The sequence below is a fragment of the Nothobranchius furzeri genome, chromosome 12, assembly GCF_043380555.1.
Source record: "Nothobranchius furzeri strain GRZ-AD chromosome 12, NfurGRZ-RIMD1, whole genome shotgun sequence".
Classification (NCBI taxonomy): domain Eukaryota; kingdom Metazoa; phylum Chordata; class Actinopteri; order Cyprinodontiformes; family Nothobranchiidae; genus Nothobranchius; species Nothobranchius furzeri.
This window is the reverse complement of record NC_091752.1, coordinates 51491082-51515002: the sequence shown is the minus strand read 5'-3', so window position 1 is coordinate 51515002 and position 23921 is coordinate 51491082. Positions and strand designations below refer to the sequence as shown.

Here is a 23921-nt window from a genome sequence, read left to right as displayed (position 1 = left end):
CTTTTAAATTATTTGTTTAATAGCTGTGACTTAACTGTAAACATGACAGTTCACATTTTAAGGCGTGGAGCTCCACTGTTTAGGCTGGTGGAAAGTTTACTACAGCAGTCTGTTGGGAAAACAAGTCGCATCCAAAAGAGAAGAGTCGTAAGTTGGACAGCTAAAATAGAGCATTCATTGATGACTGGACTGATAGTAGTAGTAATAATAATAATAATGGGCTGGATTTATATTGCACTTTTCTAGTCACCCAAAGCACTTTCCATTATTCATTCCCTTTCACGTTCACACACTGCCGGTGACGGTTAGCGGCTATGTAGCCACAGCCTCCCTGGGGCGGTCTGACAGAGGCAAGGCTGCCATTTGCGCCATCTGCCCCTCTGACCACCACCAACGCAGACAAGTCGGGCGAAGTGTCTTGCCCAAGGACGCAACAGCAGAATGCCCCTGGCGGGAGCTAGCATCACTCTTCCGATCACTGTATAAAAAGCTGGTGGAAAACCCAAGTGCCTTGTTCATCACGTCATTTGCTCAGAGAATACAATGTACGGAGGTATTTCAAGACGACTCACGCCAACTTTGATGAGGAATATCCACCAGAATCAGGGACAATTAACTCTAAGCTACCAGTGAAGTGGTGTGATTTTCACTTGGAAAGCTACAACATCTCTCTGAAGTTCATGCATTAGGACTAAAAAGAAAAGACAATGGTGCGTTTCAAGTGATGAAGTACATGGAAATGAGCGGCCCACTGGCAAAGGCCTTATGACCGTTTGGCCCAACTAAAAATTTCTTTGAATACCCCTGCTTTATTATATGAAAGGAGTCTCTATGGAAAAATAAATCAACATAATAAAAGATTGTGTCATCCAGCGTGTTGTTCTGTTTAAAAGGCTGTTTTGACCATTTGAAGCTCTTTTTAATGTAAAACATAAAACTGTTCTATTCAGTTCTGATAATGGTTTTAGAGTTCCAAGCCTGTTTGTTGCTGCATAAAAAGTCAAAATAGAAGAAGTCCAGCTGCCATTTGTTTTTAACTTCAAGGATTTTCATGTTATGGATAAAGATTATGATAATCTTCACCCTTATTTTTCTCTCCAGGTGAGGAAGACTAACCTTTCAAAGGACGAATCTCTGACCATTTTGGGTTATGGGAGCTCAGGTGCCGAGCTGTTAGCTAATGAGACGCTGATGAAAGAGGGTCAGGTGATCCGTAGCACCACCAACCAGGTGTCTATTCACTACCGCAGCCTCCGACAGTTCAACCACGGCACCTTCAGCCTCCACTATCAAGGTGAGTTAAACTTCTTGTCTTTTACGTTTATGACATGTATGCAACATTACATAATAAAAATGTAACAACTATGTTTTGTCCCATCTAGCTAAAGTATCAATAAAAAATATTTTCCACCTTTTCATCACATTTATTTAGGAGTTTATCCTAATAAAATAAATTTTTAAAATATCAGTTCATCCATTCATTGTCTTCCGCTTATCTGAAGTCGGGTAAGTAGCTTGAGCAGAGAGGTCAACACTTCCCTCTCCCCATGCCACTTGGGCCAGCTCCTCCAGATGAGTCCTAAAGCATCCCCTGGCCTGATGAGAAATATAGTCCCTCCAGCATGTCCAGGGTCTGCCTTGGGTCTCCTCCTGGGAGGGGCAAGGAGTAGATTTGCTGCTCCTCCACAGTAAGAGGAGCTAGTTGAAGTGTCTAAGGCATCTGGTTTGGATGCCTCCTCAGTGAGGTTTTCTGGGCACGTCCAACCAGGAGGAGACCCAATAGAAAGTATAAAATAAGTATTTATAATAAAATCTATGTAAATCATCTAAAAGAGAGATTCCACAACATTTCTGGCTCCCCATGACTGAGAATCAAATCGACCATGAAACATTTACTAATTTGGATTGTCATATTTATTTTGATGTCATTTGTTTAAGACAGGTGAAGCTTAAAATATTTGAATATGGTGCAAAAGTTATTTTAGTAATTCAGCTTAAAAATGAAACTAATGTATCAGATAGACGTTGCATGCAAAGTGATAGATTTCAAGCCTTTATTTGTTATAACTGCGACTTACAGCTGATGAAAACACCACATTCAAAATCTCAGACAATTAGAATATTGTGAAAAGGTTCAATACTCTAGACTCAAAGTGTCACACTTTAATCAGCTGATTAATCTGAAAAACCTGCAAAAGGTTCCTGAGCCTTTAGATGGTCTCTCAGTCTATGATGAATTACTGACATAAATGGACTTTTTCACCGTATTCCAATTTGTCAATGTTCACCTTTATTAGGTTTAACATTTATGTTAAAATTTATTCTAATGTTTTTGATGTCATTATTTAAAGTTAAATGTGGTCAAAAATAGCTGTTACCTGTTGAGTATATTTGGTGTTTGGTTAAAATACATTACAAATAAGAATGGGCAATGATGTGAGTAAAGGTGTATGGGAAAATATAGTTAATGATATTGACAAGAATTGTTAAATTGTCTAGACTACCATTATTATTATTGTTATGATTATGATTTTCTTTGGTCATAAGGTTGTTGAATTTGAGTTAATGCAATTTAGATACATACTGAATGGTAAATTGTTAGTGAAAAACAGGGGTGGGCTTGAATAAGCTTGGCTTCCGCCCACTCCCTTTCGAACATGCCTACAACAATGTCAACTTGATTTATTATTGATTTATATCCTGTTGTTAATTGTGATGTTATTGGCATGTTGGAAATAAATAAATGATGATGATGATGATGATGATGATGATGATGATGATGATGATGATGATGATGATGATGATGATGATGATGATGATAGTATTTCACATTTGGCCCTCTATAGACTCAGGTCCTAATTTTACCAAACTTTAATATATTTTAATTATTCTTTTAAGTTCAAGAAATGTGTATAAAATTTAATTTGAAATAGAGAATTAATTATGTTTGTAAATTTCTGCAACATTTTAATACAAGGTAAACAGTGGTGGTGGTGATGATGATGATGATGATGATGATGATGATGATGATGTGATGATGATGATGATGATGATGATGATGATGATGATGATGATGATGATGATGATGGTGATGATGATGATGATGATGATGATGATGATGATGATGATGATGATGATGATGATGATGATGTATTTAGACCTTGGACAATCTGTCTACTGCTGTTAAGAAAGATAAAGATCAAACAGTTTCTCTACAGCAGATTTAATGATCAACTCCCAACAGATTAGAACAGGAATGTGTGAAAGTTTGTGAAAAATGACAACATGCAAAGTGTGGATGAAAAGGAAGATTGATGATTGTTAAGTAATGATTAAAATATCACCAGTCAGATGAGATGTTGCCAGTATATAATTAGCTACGCTGTCTCTCTATCGACAGCCTTTCTGCTATCCTGCCCTTTCCCCATGTCGCCTGTGGGTGGTGGAGTGACAGTGACAGACATCCATCCTGGAGGGCAGGCACACTTTCACTGTGATCCAGGTTTCCAGATGCGAGGCCATGAAGTGGCATCATGCATCAACACGACACAGCCACGCTGGAGCACCCCTGAGCCTCGATGTGTCGGTCCGTAGGATCATTTAGATCACCATTGTCCTGTTTCTGCTTAAAGTGGGTAGTGATCATGAAAAACTATTAATTATTTCTCCTCAGTTGTGTCTTGCGGAGGGTGGGTTCGCAATGCAACTGTTGGGCGGATCTTGTCTCCACCTCCTCCATCAGTCAGCAACCACAGTAATGGTAACAATCTGAGCTGCCACTGGTTGATAGAAGCTAAAGAAGGACACAGACTCCACCTCCACTTTGAGAGGATCGCACTGGATGAAGATGACGACAAGTAAGTTTGTGATGTTCCTTTTTCAATGTTCACCTGTTTTCTTTTCAACTTCCTTGTTCCTTGTTCCAGTCTTGTGTGGTTTCAAGGTGATAAAATTCATTTGTGCCCCAATGGCCGGCCGTTAATGGCTCTAAAACCCTTTTTGTGTTTGTGTTGCAATGTTTTCAGACTGATGCTTTAGTTCCAGTTAGTTGCAGTTTGCCATTTTGCCAGCAGATGTCACTAAACCTACACTGACAACATTGACCGATGTGACACATTTTGTTACATTTTTCTGCTCACTTAGAAATGTTCCCCCCTAAAGGTCTCTTTCACTAGTTTATTTATTTATTTATTTATTTATTTATTTTTCAATAAATCTGCAGTGGTCTCTCTTGTATAAATGAATGTTTTTGAGTCAATTTCTGCAGGGGGGACAAAAAGCTCTGGCACTCCAGTTACAAAAAATAGAAGTTAGCTGAAGAAGTGTGGGGAACAAGAAAAAAATGGTAGGATTTGAGTCATACTCGTTAATATTCATGATTAGAAAACCTGTTCATGCTTCTTTCTTGAGTAAGAAACTTGAAATGCTGATGTTTTATCTCAACAAATAACACTCAAAAAGTTCAAATGAAGGCAAATTGACTTCTCTGGCTTCTCGTACGAGGAGCTTTGTCAATTCTAACTGGAATATGAGAGAGTCAAGCTTATTAGCTATACCTGTCTATTAGGGCTGGGCAATAACTCGAAAATGTATCGTTATCGAAATGTCTGACTCTTATCAAGATAGTTTTTCTCATTTCAATAAATTTGATAATTAAAATTATGAAAACGTGTGTGTAGGTTGGCAACGTTCATGTCCCTTTAAGGAGCTGTAACACCTTGAGTCACGTAAAAATGTGACTCAACATAATACACGTGACAGCCCCATGTAGTGGATGACTTTTGTTTCTGCGCATACCTGTAAGTTATCGTCCATTTATCGTTATCGAGGTGAAATCCTCAATATATCGTGATATTGATTTTAGGCTATATCGCCCAGCCCTAGTGTCTTGTTATTTAACAAACCAAAACTACTCTGGGTACCCCTTTCACCAGCACAAATGACACAAACCTGAACTTGTTTCACCATGTTTGTCAAATTGCTAATGCTAACAGTTAGCTTCTACTAGCCGGAGATGTGCTTTGCTCTTATAGCTGCATCAATAAAGTCTTCCTCAGTCGTAAACCAAGCTCGGTGAGTCCAGTAATGCTACTTTTGCCTGTGACGAAGAAGGTTCTGGCTTTTTCTAACCCAATCATTTTCCTGCCAATTTCCTGTCTATGGCCAATGCAAAACATGCAACTCAGAGTGACCGATCATATTTTAAAGAATATATATATATTACACGCTTTCTCAGTGGACGAGCCCTTTAAAAGAGATGTTACAGTTATATATTTAATTTAAGACTTATCAGGCTTACCTGCTGCTGTCACCATTGTACTTTTTAATAATAATTATGCAATTTGACTGCAAAAACTAACCAATGGTGCTTTTCTCTGATTTCACTTTTTCTCGATTTTCTGCAAAGCCTGGCAAACTGGCATACTCTCCTGACACAAACGTCCATTCCTTCCATTTGTTGCTCTTTTTTTTTATTTTTCACACTGCCCACGTCATCATTTAATGAAACACGAGAATTAAATAATTGTAATCATTAACAAAAGTGTTTATGTAATCTTTTAGAAAAGAAATAAAGACCAAGAAAAGTGGTTGTTCTTCCTGAGGGCTTTCTGTGCCCATTTCTACTTCCAGCTGTGATCAAAGTCTTTTTTTTTTTACCAGCACCAACCGTTGTGGCATTTCTCTTCTAGGTTAGTTGTTCGCAGTGGAAACAACTCCCTGTCCCCACCGCTCTTTGACTCCGATCTGGACGACGTCCCTGAGCGTGGGCTGCTGAGCGAGAGCTCCACGCTCTACCTGGAGCTCACGGCAGATTCTTCCTCCATTCCTCTGCTGCTGGCACTGAGATATGAGGGTGAGTAGGAGCATGCATCCTTTTCTCTTTTTTTTTTCTTGCTTACTGGAGGATTCAGCAAAACAGAGACGCAGGAGTGAAGCTGCACATCCATCTAACCTCATTATTGTGTGCTACTCAGTACCTGAGTCAGTTTCTTGCTTGTAAAAGAAAATGTAGTTATGATTCATTACAGCGTTCTAAAGTCAGGTAATGTATTATTTGATGCTTAAAGTTTTTCAATTTTTTCAATTCATGCTTTGAAGATATTTGAATTTAGGTTTTTATACAACATACAACTTCAGCCCTTTAACGGCCACTGCCTCTCCATTCTGGACAGCATCTGTCCTGTTAGAACCAGATCAGCATTTGCAGCCTTAAGCACCAGCGCAGAAAATTTGAGCTCTGATGGAAGAAAACCCGTCTCCACGTCCATCTGCTGCATCTAAAGGATCTTCTGACCTCCTTTAATGCTACATACTTTTCCAACCTGGGGTCAAAGAGCAAAGGGAATCCCAAACTGTTGTTTAACACCATCAGCAGCATCGTCTCTCCTGCCTCTCCTACAGCCTCCATCCACTCTGTTACAGACTGTGAGAACTTTCTGTCTTTCTTTGTGGACAAAGTCAATAAGGTTAGATCTAGCATCTCTCCTTCAGCCTTATCTCTGCCTCTCCAGACTCCAACCAGGCCCATCATCCTAGATAGCTTTGCTCCTGTTTCTTTACCTGAGTTAACCAAACTAGTTAACTCTATGAAGACCTCTGCATGCCCCCTCCACATCTTACTCTCATCTTTGTTTAAAAGTGCTTTTCAGAAGAAGAAGAAGAAGAAAATATAATTTCTATAGCACCTCTCAAGATAAAAATCATGAGGTGCTTCACAAAAGCAAAAAATGTAAAAATATAAAAAAGCATTTAGAAAATGTTTAAAAATATATTTAAAGTGAGCAAAAATAGACGATTGTGATTAAAAAATGTTAAGAAAGAGAGAGAGAGTGAATAGGAAAGAGGGAAATCAGTGGATCCTGAGGAAGGTGGAATAGGTGGGGAGAGCAGAATAAAGAGAGAGGGGTTGAAGAAGGTCATACAAAAGCCAGCTTGAACAAGTGAGACTTCAGCTGTTTTTTAAAGGAGACCACTGAGTCCATTGATCTCAGGCTCAGGGGGAGAGAGTTCCAGAGTCTGGGGGCCACAGCAGCAAATGATCTGTCACCTTTGGTCTTTAGCCTGGTGCTGCACAACCAGTAGGCTTTGATCACTGGACCTCAGGGACCTGCTGGGGGTGCAGGGACTAAGAAGATCACCAATGTAAGATGGTGCTTGTCCATGTAAGGCCCTATAGACCAAAACCAGGATCTTGAAATGAACCCTGAAGTTGACTGGCAGCCAGTGAAGCTGGAGGAGAAGCGGGGTGATGTGGGTGTGTTTGGAGGACTTGGTCAGAAGCCGAGCACAGGCATTCTTAACCACCTGTAGACGGTTCAGGGAGGTTCTGCTCAGACACGTGAAAAGAGAGTTACAGTAGTCTAAGCGTGAGGAGATGAAGGTGTGGAGAACTGTCTCAAGTTCAGAGCGGGACAGAATGGGACTCAGCTTAGCAATGTTCCTGATATGGAACCATCTGTCCCACTGTCAGGTCCAGCAGGACCAGAACAGAACAGTCCCCTGCATCACTGTGAGTCAGAAGGTCATTAGAGACCCTAAGAAGAGCTGTTTCAGTAGAATGAGCTCTACGAAAACCTGACTGGAAGCTATCATAGATGTTATCTTCAGAAGCAGCTGGGATTTGTTTAGATACGGCCTTTTTCAAGAACTTGGAGATGAACAGTTGTTTAGAGATGGGTCTGAAGCTGCTATGGAGATTAATCAAAATTGATATTTTTAAGAAGAAGGTGGATTATAGCGTTCTTAAAATAAGCAGGGCCCTGACCAGAAACCAGAGAAGCATTAATAATGGAGAGCACGCTGGGCAGCCTTTGACACTGTTAACCATTCCCTGCTACTGGAGAGGCTGAGAGACCTGGTAGGCCTATCAGGATCTGCTCTGGAGTGGTTCTCCTTATCTCTGTCTGAGCGTTCCTTCTCTGTAGCCATATCCAAGTTTTGGTCCTCCACCACCTCCCTCGCCTATGGTGTCCCTCAAGGTTCTGTGCTGGGGCCTCTACTGTTCCTCCTCTCCAGGACATGCTGAGATATTTTAAAGGAGTCTCCTACCATCTTTATGCAGATGACATCCAACTGTACATCTCCTTTAAGCCCCATGAGATGTCTACGCTGCAGCTGTTACACACCTGCTTAGACTCTATCAAAACCTGGATGGCTGGGAGCTTTCTTCAGCTGAATGAAGATAAGACTGAGATCCTCATCTGTGCCCCAGACAAGCTGGTTCCCAAAGTCAGAGACTCTCTTGGTCAGCTTGCTTCTCACACCAAACCCTCTGTCAGGAATCTTGGCGTGACCTTTGACCCAGCTCTCACCCTGGATTCTCATGTCAGTTTTCTTGTTAGCTCTTCCTTCTTCCATCTCAGGAACATTGCTAAGCTGAATCCCATTCTGTCATGTTCTGAACTTGAGACAGTTATCCACACCATCATTTTCTCCCACTTGAGACAACCACTCACTTTTCACGTGTCTGAGCAGAACCTCCCTGAACCATCTGCAGGTGGTTCAGAATGCCTGTGCTCGGTTTCTGAACCAATCGTTGAAGCACTCCTGTTCCAGCTTCACTGGCTGTTATCTTCAGTCTTCATTTCCATATTTGGTTCTGGTCTATAGGGCCTTACATGGACAAGCACCATCATACATTGGTGATCTGCTCAGTCATTACACCCTCAGCAGGTCCCTGAGGTTATATATGGGTTCAAATATGTACATGCACCTCATTAAAATTTTATCAAATGTCTCTTAACTCACTCATGCTCATGCTTATTTATCTGATTACTAAAGTCAACACTTCAACCAGTGGTTGCCATGGTAACAGTTGGTTTCTGCCTGAGCTATTTAAAAAACAGATGTAGAAAATAATTTCATGTCATTTTAAAGAGTTTGAAGGTGCTTCTCCTTCTTTGATGTCCCATTTACTACATGTAATGTACCAGTACCACAGTATGATGCTACCACCACCATGCTTTACAGTTGGTACAGTTTTTTTAAGGTTTGAAGCCTCATGTGAACTCCCCCAAACATACTTCTTTGTTCTTGTGGTCATGTAGCTAGATTTTTGTTTTGTCTTCTATTAATTTCAGTCAAGTTTATAAGGTGTCTTTTTGGCTGTTTGGCTGGGATCTTCTCTAGTCATGGCTTAATTCTTGAGCTTTGGTGGCTCTTGGGTCATTCCTGAACTTACTAAACCATTTAATGTTGGTGTTCTTCTTGGTCTTGGCAAATTGGTGACATCCAAACTAACAACGTACAGTTGTTTCAACCAATAATCTTAAAATCAGAAGTTGTTCAGAAGTGAAAAAACTTCATTACTGAGTTTCCTGGACGTTTTCAGTCTTCTGGATGTTGGTCATTCCTCATTGTTGTCAAACCAAGCTGCACTTTCTCAGATATTTTGATATTTCTATGCACATACGTATAATGGCTCATGTTCTTTTTGCTTGTAGCATTTGATGAAGAGCACTGCTGGGAGCCCTACATGCCTCATGGAAATTTCAGCAGCAGCGATATTTCATATCAGCTGGGCACCATTGTCAGCTTCACATGTTCTCCTGGGTTTGTGATGGAGCAAGGTTCAGGGACAATTGAGTGTGTTGACCCCAGCAATCCACACTGGAACGACAGCGAACCTGTGTGCAGAGGTACGTTTTTGGTTTGGTCCTTGGTCAAAAATAATAATTAAGAGATTCCTGACATTTTTGTAGCTTCTTATTTTTATTTTTTAACTTGACTAAAAGCACATGGTCTCTTATTATAAAAGAATGTTGATATGTTCATGAATATTCTAAATAACTTGTGCAGAGATGGGTGTTTAAAGATTCAAGATGTTGTTGTCACCCCGACTCTGTCACCTGCTATCATGCTGTGAAAGCCGACAGCAACAGGAAGGCAGTGACTCAAATAAAACAGGCTTTGCGCTGAAAACACAGGAGGTACAGCTCCAACCAAACATTATTACAGAGACAGATCGAGGCTCAGACAGCCATGTGCAATGTTTTATTTTTGATTGCAAGAAAAGCACAAACAGCTGTCACCACTAGTGAATCAGACAAACGAATGGTTAGATTTTTAAAAGATTGAGCATCCGTTCATGATTGCAGGATGCTTTCCTCTAATAAAAACAGGTTAAAGGGCTCAACTGCTGTCTGACTGATGGATCAACTGGTACTTAAGCTAGAATATGTAAATGGTAATATTTTATCATTTTCTGCCAGATGTGGCTTGCAGATGTTATTCTTCTCATTTTTGCCATCAGACTGTAAATAAATTGTTTTTTTGTAACAGAAACAAGATGAATGTATTTGAGCTTTTGCTGATGAGACCAGAAACCATTTGCTGTCATTTTCTTTATATTAATAGTAATACTCTTTCCTGAATTGCTCTTCTTTTTCAGTTTTTCCCATTAACTCAGTTCACATGGTAACACCAGTCCTATCTGTTTTTTTGTTGTGTTTAAGCTCTGTGTGGAGGGGAGCTGACCGAGCCATCAGGCACCATCCTGTCCCCTGATTGGCCCCAGAGCTACTCCAAGGGCCTGGACTGCGTATGGCAGATCCGCGGCAACGAGGAAAAACGCATTGAACTGGAGGTCCAGATGTGAGTAATGACCTTTAAAAATATTATTCATGTTTGTGTCTGAATAAACTTGACCTCTAGACGTTCTGAGCACGTAAACAGCACAGAGTTAATATCCAGATCCAGACATCCTAGCCAAACACAGTTTCTTCTGATTGTTGCACTTTGCCCACTGCTGGAGACAAAACCGGACTGCTCCAGACACAGCGAAGCACATTCTCTTGAGAGTATTTGCCCCATAACTGGAGGGTTGCAGGTTTGATCTTCCTTGCTGTCGAGAGGAGCAGACGCTTTTCCTTTTCTCCTTCTCCTCCCAATCCTATCATCCTGCTGCTCTCTGTCCTGTCTACCCGAGCACCTCTCTGCATTCCTTCTGGCTTTACCATGGATCCATGGATCTGGTGAGCTGATCTCCGAATGCAATTGATTTCATTTTTTTACACTTTATTAACGGAGAAGGGAGCTCCCTCCTGTCTGTATGGAACGCACCCAGTTGGGTACATAATGGATTCCTGGAACCACGTGGACGATTACGTGCCTCTCGTTGCTTTCCGTCAAAGACTCATGGATTCATGATTTCCAGGTTCCAGCTGTTTGGAGATGGTGGCTACCTGGTGTAGTGAAAGATTTTGGAGCAGACGGGAGCTATTGGCAGGTCTCCCAAGCTCACAGAAGGTATTTGCCGCGCTTTGAACTCTCGGACTCAAATGTTGCTCGAGATGAATCACAAGCTAGATGTTCTGTGCGGTAATGTGGCTGCATTTACGGAACTCACACGCACAATGGAAACCAATCAGGAGAACGTGGCAGCTCACTTGCCTATGTCTTGAGAATGCAATTGGAATGGGATTGTTTTAGTTTGGTCTAACCCATTCCCACCTCTTCTTTATCTTCGTTCACCGCTCTATGTGCGCAGGCTAAACTAATGCATCTGCTGGGTGAACTGCTTCACTTCAGAAATACAAAACTCTCTGTGAAAGCTCATTTTGTGTTTTTACTCCTTTTCTTTAGCTTGAATATTCGCCATACTGATGTGCTGACGATCTTTGATGGGCGTGACCTCACGTCACATGTGATGGGTCAGTATCTGGGGTCCAAAGAGCGCTTCAAGGTAGAATCTGGAGGGTCAGAGATCACCATTCAGTTTCAGAGTGACCCTGATGATTCCAGTTTCATCCTGAGCCAGGGGTTCCTCATCCATTATCGAGGTGAGTGGCTCAAAATCTCCACGCTCATTCCATTTAAAATCTAAGTGTCTGACCTCATTGATCAGCACAGATAGGTTCCTCTACCACTGAAGAGCAACATGTTTTATTCTGTCCTGCAGAGGTTGAGCCTAATGACACCTGCCCTACCCTCCCTCAAATTGAATTTGGCTGGATCAGCTCATCCCATTCCTCCCCTGTGAGAGGCAGCGTGCTGACCTATCAGTGCCAACCAGGATATGACATCAGCGGCTCAGACATCATCACCTGCCAGTGGGACCTGTCCTGGAGCAGTGCTCCACCTACTTGTGTTAAAGGTGAAACAAACAAGGAGTTTAGCTATGTTAAGTATGTTTCTATTAGGAAAGGCTGTGAACAGTTAAAATTAGGGATGCACGCTATATCGGCATCAATATCGGTATCGAACGATTTTGGTTAATGGTGAAATGGTAAATGGCCTGTAAATTTACCATTTACCATTTATATCAGCATCATTATCGGTATTGGCCGATTTTAGTCATTTTTTAACATATCGGTATCGGTCCGATAAGTTAAACTGGGCCAATATTAACAACAGATATTTTTTCCATCTTGTTTCTGTTTATGCTTGTACGTTTACATTTGTGTATCTGTTTCAGAGGGTAAGGGGGTGATGATCTGTAATTTTTTATTCCTGCGACAGTGGTGGTAATCATCTCAGAAGCGTAAATGTGTGTGGTGTGTGTGTATAGCATATTGCAAAGTCAACTTTATAGAAATAAAGCAAAACGTTGAAAATTTCAGCTTGCATAATTTCAGTCTATTCAAAATTTGCTGATTTCAGAAGAATAAATCAGTATCAGCAAATATTGGCTGTTGGCCATAACAGTGGTATTATTATTCGATGTCGGTAGGCCCAAAAAATTAATATTGGTGCATCCCTGGTTAAAATCACACTTGCAGGAACATAGATATTTGAACAACCTCCTTTTGGAGAAATAAATCATTTCAAACCAGGCTGAGACACTGTTAGCCAGCCCAAAGGGTGCCAAGACTAAAATCTAATGAATAAAGTCTAAAATAACCTATAATCTCCTAAAGCTTCAGAGCAGTTTGTTAAAAATCTACACTAAACATCTTTGTGTTGTCATAATTTTCACATTATACTAACAGCATAATGCAATTTTGGTGAGAATTGCTCAAACACTGATTTTATTTACTGCAATTCACAGATTTCTAGGTGTATAAACATATATTTTTGTAGTTTATGATTGTGGAAATAAGTGATATGAAGAGGTTTTGCTGAAAGTGTGTAAATTTCATATTTAACAGATGAGTAGTTCTACCATGAACATTATTTTATCTGGGCAATATATTTTTTGAAAAACAAATATTAAGCTAAATGTCACTTTAACTTTTCTTCTCTCTCCTTTAAAAAATAGTAATAAAATCATCAAATGTCCCGCTTTACTCCTCACAGTCCAGCAATGTCCCGATCCAGGAGAGGTGGTGAACGGAGCGCGCTCCGTGCGTCCTGAAATGGGTTTTGCAGTTGGGACCACTGTGCGTTTCTCTTGCAACCAGGGTTATCAACTGGAAGGTCCCAGTCAAATTTCATGCCATGGACGAGACACCGGCACCCCCAAATGGAGTGACCGCAGCCCAAAATGTGTCTGTAAGTTTCTATTTCCAGTCAGTTTTGTTTGTTTAGTCCATCAACTGTGCTTTTTTTCTGCTACTTGAGAAACAGCTAAATGTGTAGCCATGCAATAATGTGTTTGTTTGTTTTTTCTCAACAGTAAAATACGACCCATGTCCAAATCCGGGAGTCCCTGACAATGGCTACCAAACGTTGTACAAGCACAGCTACCAGGCTGGAGAAACTTTGCGGTTTTTCTGCTATGAGGGCTACGAGCTCATTGGTGAGGTCATTATCACGTGTGTTCCAGGTCATCCTTCTCAGTGGAACAGCCCTCCCCCCTTTTGCAAAGGTAAACATTCTAGAATGACTGAATTTTGCTTGTATAGTTTCACATATAGTATTGTTTTAGTTAATTATATCTGCATGACAGTGGGGATTTTAATGTTGTGTTACTTCATTTCTTTCAGTGGCATATGAAGAGCTTTTGGATGATCACAAGTCAGAAGGTGATTTCTCTTTTCTTTTTTCCTTTTCGTGTCATTCAATTATAATTTAATAATAAAATTAAAGCTACTGTCAGTGATATTGTATCCTTTAAAACCCTGATATATCAAATAATTGCCAGTTTTTTCTGTTTTTAGTTTAATGGAGAGCAATACTGTAACATTTATAACTATGTCAATAATAAAATTGGCAGTTGCACGCTGTAGTACTTAGTTTATCCACCAGATGGCCAAACACACGCCTATGATTTCATAAAGTATGAATCCTAGAGAGATAGTGATGTTTATGGAAAACCTTTCCTGCCACTCTGATTAAAAACAAATATCAAAGTCATAAATATGAGATACTTAAGTCATAATTATGAGATCTAAATATATTTTTTTTATCTGAGTGGTGGAAATAAACGTCCATACACCATCTAGGCATAAGCCACAGTCTTTTAAATTCTACACCAGTTTATATTGTTTTTATAAACCTTCACACCAGTATCAATTTTGCATTAGATTATTTTTATATGGGCAAAAAGAATTTATTTATTTATTTATTTATTTATTTATTTATTTATTTATTTATTTATTTATTTATTGAAGGACTTGATATTTATCACAACTTTGTTCTACAGTGTCCCAGTCTTTTGAGCCGTCCCATCAGGTCCTGAGTGAAAACATTGCCTTGGCAATAATTCTGCCCATCATCCTGGTCATCCTTCTGATTGGTGGGATTTACATGTACTACACAAAGTAAGTGTTTTGGGTAACTAAGTACTTATATACTGAGGGTGTATTTTGCCTAAAGATCGTAGAGTGAATTGATATCATCAGAGTGAGACTGAATCTGCACCAAATGGTCTTGAGTGTCTGTTAGTGCTTGTTTTTGTCTTCTTAAACTTTTGCTTTGCACTATCTTCCATTGGGAAAGAGAAGGAAACTCATCTGTGGGTAACCCTGTTGTCTAGTAGCTCCGGTTTGGGCCAACTAAAAACAATAAGTGCAATCAGGAGCTGTGAACGAGCCGTTTCTCTCCTCCCTGAAAACACTCATCAGGTGCTCTAGGTCTCAACCATTGCAATCAGCTGCTGCATGAACACCTGTTTCCAACTAGTAGCACAGCATAAGTTTGGTGGCATAACTGAAGCGTCACCGGAAGCGTCAGCCCTTGTGTCTCAGCCCCTCCGGCGTGAAGACATACGTGTCTACCTGCGCGTGTCTACAGAACAAACAAACTCGACCCAGACGCTGCCCCATCGACACCTTGCAAAATGTGCCATTATTCTATACCTGTGATCACTGGCTTCAGAGGAAGGTCACACACAGCAAACTGCTTTCGCAACCTTCAAAACCTCCGCTCGCTTAAACCAACTCCCCCCGAAGACACCCACCTGTCCATGGGACTTTGGAATTGCCAATCAGCTGTAAACAAAGCAGATTTCATTATCGCATATGCAAACCACCTGTCACTCAAACCAAAACCATGTGACAATGCTGCCCCATCTGCTCTCTCAATTAACCACACATTCTCCCACACTTCTCGTGCATCTGGCCGAGGTAGTGGAACGGGCATGTTAATTTCCAATAAATGGATATACAGTCAGTTGCTACCCATCACTAAATACAGCTCCTTTGAATACCATGCCATCCAGGTATCTGTACCGAAAAAATTCTTTTTGGTTGTAATATATCGCCAACCAGGTCAACTCAGAGACTTTCTTGATGAACTCGACACCCTGCTCTCCTCCACTCCTGAGCACAACTGTCCCACAATGGTCCTTGGAGACATGAATATTCACCTGGACAATGCCAGCTCATTGGGCTTCCTGTCACTAATGTCATCATTTGATCTAAAACTAGTACAAAGTCCTCCAACTCACAAAGCTGGAAAAGCACTTGACCTCATTTTCACTAGAAACTGTGCCATAGACTCAATCTCTGTCACACCGCTGCATCTTTCCCATCATTACTTCATCCATTTCAGCACGACTACACGGGAGGTCCACTGCTTCCTCCCCAATGGTCTCATTCCACCGCAACCTCTGCAATCTGGCACCCAACCACTTCTCCTCTCTTGTTGCCATCCATCTCCTAGCACATTCTCTGCTTATGAAGTGAATGATGCCATCGAGTCACTCTGCTCTTGTCTTAGCAACTTGTGCCCTTTAGCCACTAGACCTGCTAGATCCTCTCAGTCCCACCCTTGGCTAAACGATACCCTCCGGTCTCTATGCACCAATCTTAGAGCAGCAGAATGGAAATGGCGCAAAACAAAAGATCCTGCTGGTCAATTGAAATCTCATGAATTACTGCCCTCATTCTCTCCCAGCATCACCGATGCAAAGAAAGCTTTCTACACTGAAAAATTCTTAGTTCTACTGACTCTCAGAAACTATTTTCAAATTCAAAACTCTGCTCATCCCTCCTTCTCCACCTCCTACCAACAATCTATCAGCTGACACCTTTGCCTCATTCTTCATTGACAAAGTGGCAGCTATAAGCAAACAGTTTACTCAACTGGCCACTCCTGAACATTCGCTACCACAAACTCCTTCTAGCCCAACCATCTCAAGCCCTACTGCTTCATTTTCCTCTTTTTCCCCTCTCACTGAGAACTGTGTGTCCAAGCTTCTCACGTGCAGCCGCCCTACTACGTGCCCTCTCGACCCCATTCCGACTAAGCTGCTCCAAGCTATTGCTCCTACAGTAGTCGCAGCAGTCACACATGTGATCAACGGACATCCGGTACATTTCCCACCTCTCTCAAGCATGCTCAGGTTAAACTGCTGCTAAAAAAAAACATCTCTTCCTCCAAATCATGTGGAGAACTACCAACCTATTTCTCTCCTCCCTTTTCTGTCCAAAATCATTGAAAGGGTGGCTTTCAAGCAGATCACAGAATACCTCTCACAAAACTGTCTGCTTGGCCCTTACCAATCTGGGTTCAAAAAGGGCCACTCCACTGAAACTGCTCTGTTAGCAGTGACGGAATCCTTAAAAGAAGCTAGAGTGACTGCCAAATCCTCAGTGCTTATCCTGCTCGACTTATCGGCTGCATTTGACACTGTCAACCATGGCTTCCTTTTGTCCACACTCTCTAGCATGGGCATCACAGAGAAAGCACACGCCTGGTTTGAATCGTACCTCACAGGACGATCATTCAGTGTATCTTGGCTTGGACAATCCTCTACCGTGCACCATATTGCCACAGGAGTCCCCCAGGGCTCTGTACTAGGACCTCTTCTCTTTCCCATATACACCACCTCACTGGGTGAGATCATTCGATCACATGGCTTCTCCTACCACTGCTATGCAGATGACACCCAGCTCTATCTGTCATTTCCACTGGACGTCCACACTGTCTCTGCACGAATATCAAACTGTCTCTCTGACATATCGAGATGGATGAAATCCCACCATCTCCAACTCAACCTCTCTAAAACTGAACTACTTGTCATCCCAGCAAAACCATCCATACAGCACAATATCTCAATCCAAAATGACTTCCTATCTCTGGCTCCTTCAAAGGCAGTTCGAAATCTGGGTGTTGTGATTGATGAACACCTGACCTTTAAAGATCATGTTGCCTCTGTTGCTCGTTCATGCCGCTTTATGCTGTATAACATACAGGATCGTCGGCCAGCAGTGCCTACACCACGCTCAGGACAATCCAGGCTCTTCTCATGCATCGTTCCACAAATGTGGAATGAACTTCCAAGCACTACCAGAACAGGGGCTTCCTTTTAAATTTTCAAGAAACTCCTGAAGACCCTGCTCTTCAGAGAGCATCTTCTAAACTAGTACCCCCCCTGCACCCGTCCCCCCTCTCTACTGTCCACTCCTTGTTCCCTCCTCTCCATGATTGATGTCAAGTTGTTGTTGTTATTGCTGTTGTTAGCCTCAAGGGCAACATGCCGATTATCACTTGTAAGTCGCTTTGGACAAAAGCGTCTGCTAAATACATAAACATAAACATAAACATAAGATCAGACTGAGAACACAACATGTGCATTTGTGTTGTATTTTTAATCCCAGCTAACTTTTTGGAGCTTTTAGGCCCTCATAAACACATGAATGTACAAAAATCTAATATGTTGAGTGCAACACGGGTTAGTTGTTATCTGATTCTCACACCTCAATGTCCTGAAGGTGTACAGGTCCTGTATGGAGGGGAGTTTGCAGCCAGTGACCTTCTCAGCAGAGCGCACAAGTCATTGCAGCTTCTTCTTGTCCCTGGTGGTAGCTCCAGCATACCACACCGTGATTGAGGATAGACTCGATGAATGCGGTGTAGAACTGCCTCATCGACTGTGCTGGCAGGTTGAAATTCTTCAGCTGCCTCAGGAAGTACATCCTTTGCTGGGCCTTTTTTGTGATGGAGGTGATGGTGGGCTCCCTTGACTCATCTTTGACCCATCTTCTAAAAGCACATTGTGAGGTCTGGTATTCATGCGTAATGAGAAGGCATTGCTTTCTTGTCCTCCAATGTTGTGTTCTTGTGCCACATACCAATCCCTTTGTGCTATTTATTGAACTCTAAGCTAAATTTAATTCCCACAAGAAGTCGAGGCTCTTCAAGCTAAACTGCCCCATCCATCAGTCCCTTAAGTTCCCTGGTGCCTAAGTATAAAGATGTGGCAGGCCTCCTTAGAGTTAAAGGATTGCTTAAGCAGGCTATAAATTTGAAGGTCAAGACACTTCACCCTGTTGTCCTTTAACTGGAGTGTTACATCACTAAGCTGCTGACAAAGGACTGACATGAGAAGCTAAATTATCCAGGTGTTGCCAACTCTGGCTTTTCCAAAGCTGTCCATGATCACCAGCATGTGTAAGAAATGCTAGTTTTAGTTGACTAGACCTCAGGGTCCACAAGTAGCTGACGTACACTCCTGTGAAAGTGAGCCATTCTTGGTCAAGATTGGGCATCATCTAAGAAAAAAAAATTTTTTTTCAAATGGCACAACCACAAGTGATGTAGATGCAGGTGCATTTCTACCTTCCCTGCATTGTCCAGTGCCTTAAAGAGGGAAACCACGTGAGTTTCTCTGTGACAATGGGACAACCTTCATGGAGGAAGTTATCAGCTAGCAGATGCATTTGAATCCACAGCCCATCAATTGCAGGGAGAAGTGAACAGCAAATTCAGTTCAAATTTACTCCAGCTGTTGCTCCACATTTTTTCTGGAGACGAGAGATTCGGTTGAAGAAAAAAAGCTCTAAGAAGTGTTTTACATAATGCCTAGTTTATCATGGCAGGATTTTAAAATCATCTGACAATTTTAAAAATATAAGAGACCTCACATAGAACAAAAAAATAATGCTGCCATGCTGAGAGCGAGGGGGGCGAACGCAGACCTTTTTTGCTGCCGTGCGTTGTTCGTGAGAGCAGGGGGAGGGGGTTGCGCTGCTTTGAGCGCTTCTCTTCTGTGTGTGTGTGTGTGGGGGGGGGGGGTAAATCTTGTTAGCGTGGCGCTGAAATTTCAGCCGTGGCGCAGCACCATGCCTGAGCCTATGTAGGGGAAACACTGCAGTTCCTAAGCCAGTTCATTGTCAAGGTTTTGGGCTACATAATGTTATATTATTAAGACGAAGTAGACTTGGATCCCACAATGCCCAACATTTACCTCAATTTGGCTCCCCAATCTTGGCCTTGAAGGCTTAATATTTTCAAACTCCCCTGGAGAATTGGATACAGACTGTTGCTCTGCCCCTTACTTCCCCATTCTTCACATGGGCCTGTGAACAACTTGGATCAGTTCACTAGGAACTCGTATCACATCCTGGATGAGACACTTTGACAGAACTGGGAGAAAGGCCCCCAACTCACTCATTTCTGATGCATGCACAAACACACATTTCACAGACACACACATACCCTCCTATGATTCAACACCCACCTCCTCCCCTGAATCCTCTTTCCCACTCCTGGGCAGTAGAGGCTTAAGGCCGCGCTGATATAGTTGCAGACTCCACATGTCACCACATAACACATGACAACACCACATGTTGTGTTGTAACTGTCTGAATGTGCTTTTATATTTGAGGTGCTTTTCCTGCAAGCCAACTCCAAAACCTGTTTTTCTTCCCCGCCCCTCCTCACCCGTTTTTTAATCTAAAAATTAGAGCACAGTGAAGTAGCTGCATGCCCACAGTCAGCCTGTTCCTGTTCATGTGTTTTATGTGTTGTATGTCTGCTCTCGGAAAGATTGTTTTGGAACAAAAATGTCATACCAGCACACTGGTTCTGTGAAAATTTTATCTGATTCTGACTGACTTTGCTCGTAGCTATTTGGGATTCATTACCACCCCATACCTTGTATCAATGTTTCCAAACCTTTGCTGACCTGTATACCCTAAGTCTGAGATTCCTTCATATGCCATTACCTCCCAGGTTTACATCATCAGAAGTGGAGGATTAATGGCAAGAAACCCACTTCTGGTCAGTTCATGGTAAATGGTTAACTTGCCTGTATTTTATTTAACGCCCTCTAGTGTCCAAGAACCCACCAAGGCGCTTTACAACACAATCGGTCATTCATCCACGCACACATGGGGCCCTGGGGCTCACTTACATAAGCAAGGTTGCCATTCACTGGTGCCATGGGTCTGACCTACCAGCAAGGAAGTGTAAAGGACACAACTGTGACAGACTGAGAGGGGCTCGAACCGCAACCTTCCGATTACAGGGCGGACACTTTACTCCTCTGCCATCATTGCCTCATCATTGTTGATCCAGGTCTTCTACCGGCACTCTGCCTCTGTGTACCATGACAGGGACCAGTGGAAATATTCTGATTCTCGAACCACAATCAGATTTCTGTGTCATCCACTTGAACAAGTGCTAAGTCCTTTTATAGGAGGAAATGGTACAGATGATTTCTTTTGTCATTCACAGCATCTGCAGACTAGAATGGAAACCACTCTTCTGGAAGTCCCTCTCTCACACACACTCCTACAGTCCCATCACAGTGGAATCAGACTTCAACAACCCACTGTATGAAGCAGGGGTAAATAAAAGGCCAATATTTGAGAGAAATTTCATTTTTTAAATTGTCAGCAAAACATTGTATCTTTCTTATGGGCTCGACACACAGGAGGCAACAAACGACCGCCATCAGAGAAATTTGTCGCTGTCACTTTTATTAGCTGACACACGGGAGGCGATCCGCGGCCAGCGGCAAAATCGAAACTTCCGTTGTTTTGCTTGGCTGTGTCAGGTTGGAGGGAATGAAGGTTATTTAAGCGGTTCAGAGTTAAAAAAAAAAAGTGGTAGATATGATGTTTCACAAGGTGCTGCTGGAGTTATGTGAAATCTTACTTCTGATTTTACTATATAAAACATAATAATAATAATCAACTTCTCCTTCATGTTTACTCAGAGGTGTACGGAGCATCCTGCCCGCTCATTGGTCAGTGAATGAAACCTCTGTTGATTGGTCCTCGTCCGAGCGACAGCGATGAAAAGTTGAAAATATTTCAACTTTCTGGGATCGCGTCACTGGGTCGCCTGTGCACGACATGTGCACAAGCGCAAAATTTCACACGCACATTTTTCGCGTTTCGCTTGGTAGGAGGGAGACCCGCGATTATCGCTTTGTCGCGCATGTCTCATTGAAAATGAATGGAGGAGAGGCGAAGTCGCCTCCCGTGTGTCGAGCCCATTAGTTTCAATTTCTACAAAGTTTTTTTTTAACTGCAGCTAATCTTTTGCTTTAATGCCACAGGACACACGGGAGTATGAAGTATCCATATAAAAAAGGAAACCTTCCAAGTGGGAAGTACAACTATGGAAGCATTACATTCAAAGACAAAGTCTTTGTATGAGAAAGGCCTCACTCCTCCCTGTAATATTTACTTTTATTTATATTTATGTTTTCACATCATCAGGTTTACCCATTGTAAAAAAAAATGAATAAAAGCTTTATTTTTGATGATTTGCACTGAAGAGTTCATCTGCCAAATGTGAGTCCTGCTGAATCCTCTAATGGTCTGTTTTTCTGGGACTGGTGCCTTATGAAGGGTAAAAATTGATGACAAATAAAGTAAAAATGCAGAAAAGGGAGTAAATGTGAGACAAAAAATGGGATAGGGAGGAAAATCAGTTCTAATTTACTTTTTTTTCTATTTTTAAAGTAATTTGAGGCCAAAACATTAGAGGACATGGCAATACTTTGTGTTACAATCAAAAGTTGGAGTCATGATTTTAATCTTTATGCTGAATGTTTCATTTTTAATTTATTAAATGTCTTATTATGCTTTGCAAAGTCTCACAGAAATGGAAAAGAACACTTATTTTTAGTTTAGTCTTTTCCTCGTTTTTTTTTCTTTCTGTGTGTAAAAAATTCACACAATTTGAATGTAAATATCTGACCTAATATTGGCTGAGGTTGATTTGCCTCAAATATTTAAATATATTAACACTTAAACACGGTGGCAGGAGGTAATATATTTTCATTTACATTTAATGAAAATTCTGTGCCAATACATGATGTTTAATAATTTAGTGTTTCATCTGTTGTTGAAATAGTGTTTACCAAGGTGGTATTTAGTTTTTATTAATACTGTTTCTGCGATCATCACCCAGCATTACATATACATACTGTAAAACAATACGGTAAGGACATGAATGTCATTTTGCTTTGAGCATGCACTGATTGTAAATTATATTGCTTAATGCTCTCCATCATCATCGTAGTTATTAAAAGGAATCATTGTTTTCAACTTTGATGTTGTATGCACTATGTTGATGAAAAAAATCTGGCTGCTTGCTGTGATGCATTATGTATTTATTTATTAATGATTGTTTAAACAGTGAATGTAGTAAATTCACTGTGCCATATGAGGGATCCCTGGAGACTGTTGCTTTGTTGACTTAATACTTTTCTTGCCATCAGTAGCATTTCTTTGCTTCAGATATAAATACAATCTTTTAAAGACAGTGAATCATTTGCTGAATTGAAAATAAAGTCTTTGTTGAATGGGGAGGAGTGTGAAAAGTCTGCTTTATTTTCCCGTCACACCTTCTTTTACACGTGCAAAAAAATGTATGCTCTTTTCACGTGTCTGAGCAGAACCTCCCCGAACCGTCTACTGGTGGTACTCCAAACACACACACACACATCAACCTGCTACTTCTCCAGCTTCACTGGCTGCCAGTCAACTTCTGGGTTCATTTCAAGATGCTGGTTCTGGTCTATAGGGCCTTACATGGACAAGCACCATCTTACATTGGTGATCTTCTTAGTCCCTACACCCCCAGCAGGTCCCTGAGGTCCAGTGATCAAAGCCTACTGGTTGTGCAGCACACCAGGCTAAAGAACAAAGGTGACAAATAACTTGCTGCTGTGGTACCCAGACTCTGGAACTCTCCCCCTGAGCCTGAGATCAGTGGACTCAGTGGTCTCCTTTAAAAAGCAGCTGAAAACTCACCTGTTCGAGCTGGCTTTTGTATGACCTTCTTCACCACTCTCTCCTTATTCTGCTCTCCCTACCTACTTCACCTTCCTCAGGATCCACTGATTTCCCTCTCTCCTATTGTTACACAGATTACATTACAGTCTTGCATGAACACTCTTTGGTTTAAAAAAGACATGTTGCTTCTCAACATTTACTCACTTCCCCCCTTTTTTGGTTAACACATCTCAGGCAAACGTGAAAGGTAGTCAGCATACGTTTTTTCTTACCTGGACAATGCTGTATGGTGAGCTGATATGGCTGGAGGGTCAGGCACCAACGCAGTATTCTGGCATTCTGGTGTTGTTTGGACTGCATCCACAACAATGGTCTGTGATCAGTTTGCAGAATAAACTCTCTTCCAAGTAAGTAGTATTTTAAAGAGTCCACAGCCCACTTTATTGCTGGTCCCTCCTTTTCTACTGTGGAGTACCTTTTCTCCCGATCAAACAGCTTCTTACTCAGGAACAGAACAGGTTTTTCTTCACCAGCTCCTCCCTGAGCCAGTACCGCTCCAAGGCCAAAATTCGAAGCGTCCACCTGTACAACAAAGGGCTTGGAGAAGTCAGGACTTTGCAA

At 41.5% G+C, this 23921-nt stretch overlaps 1 protein-coding gene across 2 annotated transcripts in view; it reads left to right on the top strand.

Annotated features, from left to right (window-relative positions):
• Positions 1 to 22871, top strand: part of sez6l2 (seizure related 6 homolog (mouse)-like 2) — a 34165-nt gene extending 11294 nt beyond the window's left edge. For both annotated transcript variants that reach the window (XM_015945858.3, XM_015945856.3), the window contains exons 6-19: positions 1102 to 1294; positions 3401 to 3586; positions 3674 to 3857; positions 5691 to 5854; positions 9444 to 9638; positions 10455 to 10593; positions 11584 to 11780; positions 11900 to 12094; positions 13237 to 13431; positions 13556 to 13747; positions 13866 to 13904; positions 14525 to 14642; positions 20785 to 20896; positions 21614 to 22871. In XM_015945858.3, the coding sequence (XP_015801344.3) occupies positions 1102 to 1294; positions 3401 to 3586; positions 3674 to 3857; positions 5691 to 5854; positions 9444 to 9638; positions 10455 to 10593; positions 11584 to 11780; positions 11900 to 12094; positions 13237 to 13431; positions 13556 to 13747; positions 13866 to 13904; positions 14525 to 14642; positions 20785 to 20896; positions 21614 to 21643 (2139 nt within the window). In that variant the 3' untranslated portion in view covers positions 21644 to 22871. The remainder of the gene's footprint in view (positions 1 to 1101; positions 1295 to 3400; positions 3587 to 3673; positions 3858 to 5690; positions 5855 to 9443; positions 9639 to 10454; positions 10594 to 11583; positions 11781 to 11899; positions 12095 to 13236; positions 13432 to 13555; positions 13748 to 13865; positions 13905 to 14524; positions 14643 to 20784; positions 20897 to 21613) is intronic.
• The last annotated feature ends 1050 nt before the right edge of the window (positions 22872 to 23921 follow it).